General features: G+C 41.2%; 1 protein-coding gene across 1 annotated transcript; it reads left to right on the top strand.

Annotated features, from left to right (window-relative positions):
- Nucleotides 1-391: 391 nt before the first annotated feature.
- Nucleotides 392-1972, top strand: LOC137726665 (protein EXORDIUM-like 7). The gene has a single exon (XM_068465600.1). It carries the CDS (start codon nt 431-433, stop codon nt 1559-1561), a length of 1131 nt encoding a protein of 376 aa, XP_068321701.1. The 5' UTR covers nt 392-430; the 3' UTR covers nt 1562-1972.
- Nucleotides 1973-3050: the final 1078 nt, after the last annotated feature.

Here is a 3050-nt window from a genome sequence, read left to right on the forward strand (position 1 = left end):
TTATATATAGTGTCATTACAGTTGAGTGCAATAAAATTTGCGCTCACAGTTCTATCCGTTCAAAATAGAGCTTACATATTAAAATAACAATTGTGTAAAATATTTGTACCTGCTTTCTCCTTATGCACATCTTATTATTCATTTATTTTTGTTACTTAATTTAAGAGTAGGTTAAGTCTCTGGGCTAGCCATAATAATGTGATTCAAAATCGCATTTGCAAGAATCAAACTTAAAATCTCTCATTTACAAATATAAAGAAATACCACTAAATCGTAGTTAAGCAACAATTCTTCATTAATTTCTTAAGATTCTATTGTAAAAAATAAATAAGAGTGTATATTTAAGAGAAAAAGGCTCCCATAAAGAAAAGAAAAGGTGAACAGCATAATTATCATTAAAAAGTAGACAAGACCTTGAAATTATGCAAACATGCAAAAAACTGCTCATCACCACCCACCCCATTATTTACTTTCATTGGTTTCAACTTTCCCTATCTATAAGAACCTCCCCACTCTCACCACCCACAAACACCACATACCATTAAAGATGCAAAACCTGGAACTTTGCACTTTCTTCTTCCTCTCTTCCCTCTTTTTCTCCACAACTTTGGCTCAATATTCATGGAGCCAAAACAGACAATTCAACCAGGCCAAAAACTACGAGGGTTCATCTGATCTGGTGGACCTTCAGTACCACATGGGTCCTGTCCTTGCTTCTCCTATCAACCTTTATGTTATATGGTATGGCCAGTGGAACCCTAATCACCAATCCACCGTTAGAGACTTCCTCTACTCTCTCTCCTCTCCTGCTCCGTACCCTTCTGTTGCTGATTGGTGGAGCACTGTGAGGCTCTACACTGACCAGACTGGCTCAAACATCACTAGAACCATTGCTCTCTCCGGCGAGTTTTACGATTCTTCCTACTCCCATGGAAGCTATCTCAGCCGTCTTTCGATGCAGTCCATCATAAAAAATGCCGTCACTTCACATCGAGGAGCCTTGCCTCTCAACCCGAGAAACGGGGTCTACTTAATTTTGAGCTCTTCTGATGTTAGGGTTCAAGACTTCTGCAGGGCGGTTTGTGGTTTTCACTACTTCACATTTCCAACCCTAGTTGGTGTGACTGTGCCGTATGCATGGGTGGGTTATAGCGGGAGTCAGTGTCCGGGCGTCTGCGCCTACCCTTTTGCCTGGCCCAAGTACTCAGGCCGGCCGCCACCAGGCACACCTGGAGGCAACAACATTATGCGCGCGCCCAATGGGGACGCGGGCTCTGATGGGATGATAAATGTGATAGCTCATGAGCTAGCGGAGGTATCGAGTAACCCGCTTGTGAATGCGTGGTACGCAGGTGATGATCCGACTGCACCGACAGAAATTGCTGACTTGTGTATGGGGGTGTATGGGAGTGGTGGGGGTGGAGGGTATGTAGGGGTTGTTTCAAAGGACAAATGGGGAAATGGGTTCAATGTGAATGGGGTGAAAGGAAGGAAGTTTCTGGTGCAGTGGATTTGGAACCCTGTTACAAGAAGATGCTTTGGTCCCAATGCTATGGACTAGGAGGAGGAAGGAACTGTGGTTAACAGCTGCTTAATGCTTTTGTGCAAAAGTACTTATGGATCTCTTTCTTGCTTTTGAGGTCAGAGGCGGAAGAGAGAGAGAGAGAGAGAGAGAGAGAGAGAGAGATGTAATCTAATGAATCAAAAGGGTGGATGGCCCTACTGGTAAAGGGATTAGGGATTTGGCCTGCTTGATTTGTTGGGAATTATTAGCGATTTTAAAGGAGACTAGACAAAAGCACTTTCATGCTTTGCTTGTTCTATTTATAGGCTGCTTTTTTTTTTTTTTTTTTTTTACGTAATGCATCATTGTTGTAGAAATACAGTGCCCTTGTAAAGGAACTATTTGCAATTGTAGCGCCATATGAATAAATAAGATTATGCAGGGGTGGGCACACTGCGATGCGGTTCCACCCTTAAATCGGAACCGGAACCGGAAAATATCAACGGTTCGGTTTGGTGCGATTCTACTTAAATTTATTACTAGAACCGTACTGTTCAGTCTACTCTAGTTCCGATTCGGTTCTCGCCGATTTACGATTCCAAATACTAAGCTTAAATGAAGACAATATAACATTTGATAGTAGCCTTACTCAATTATTGAAATTGAGTTGGAAGACAGATACCAAAGAACAAATATAAGATATAACATTTGATAGTAGGTTTCTTTTCTGCTCCGTGAGTGGAACATGTTAGTATTGTTAGAAGTCCTAAGCACGATGTACAATTTCTAACTAATAGTTAGACTTGATCAGAGTAATCATGCTTATGGAACAATTGTCTCCCAAAGGAAACTGGATAAAGAATGTAACAATTAGAAAATTAACGTAGTTCTTATGTCATAATTTGAGAAATCCATGCTTATAAGATATAAAAACCCAGGGCATACACATGGAAGAAGCATTGCACCTCATTTTAGCAATTATCTGTATCAATAAGCCCAAATAATTTAAGCTAACGAGCATGCCAACTACAGATTAAAAAAAAATCACAGAAGCTATTAAATACCTGCCAATTTGTTTGAAATGGCAGAGAACTCCCAAACTCCTCCTTTAACAGGTTATTCCCCAAAGTTTGTTGTTCAAGGGGAACTCCAGCAGAACTAATTTGGGTGGAAGACATTGATGCATGAGAAGTTCCATCGTGGAGAGCGTCCACAAGGAAGAGGGGTCGACTGTGTGAAATGGGGGAATGGGGATGTGAGGCTGTGAGTGAGGTGAGTGAGCCCTAATTGGATTCCAGCTAGTTCGGTTCGGTTCCAGCTAGTTCTTGTTCATTCGAAATTAGAACCGAAACCGGTTTGAACGGTCCGGTTCGATTTTTGAATCAAAGTTGACTTTCCAAGTCAACATGATTATTTTCCGTTTTTTTTTTCATACGGTTCAATGCAGTTTTGCGGTTTGGCGGTTTTTATGCCCACCCCTAAGATTATGTACATTGTAGAGAGAGAGAGAGAGAGAGAGAGAGAGAGAGAGAGAGAGAGGAGTATA

The sequence above is a fragment of the Pyrus communis genome, chromosome 2 (genome assembly GCF_963583255.1).
Source record: "Pyrus communis chromosome 2, drPyrComm1.1, whole genome shotgun sequence".
In the NCBI taxonomy this organism is placed as follows: Eukaryota; Viridiplantae; Streptophyta; class Magnoliopsida; order Rosales; family Rosaceae; genus Pyrus; species Pyrus communis.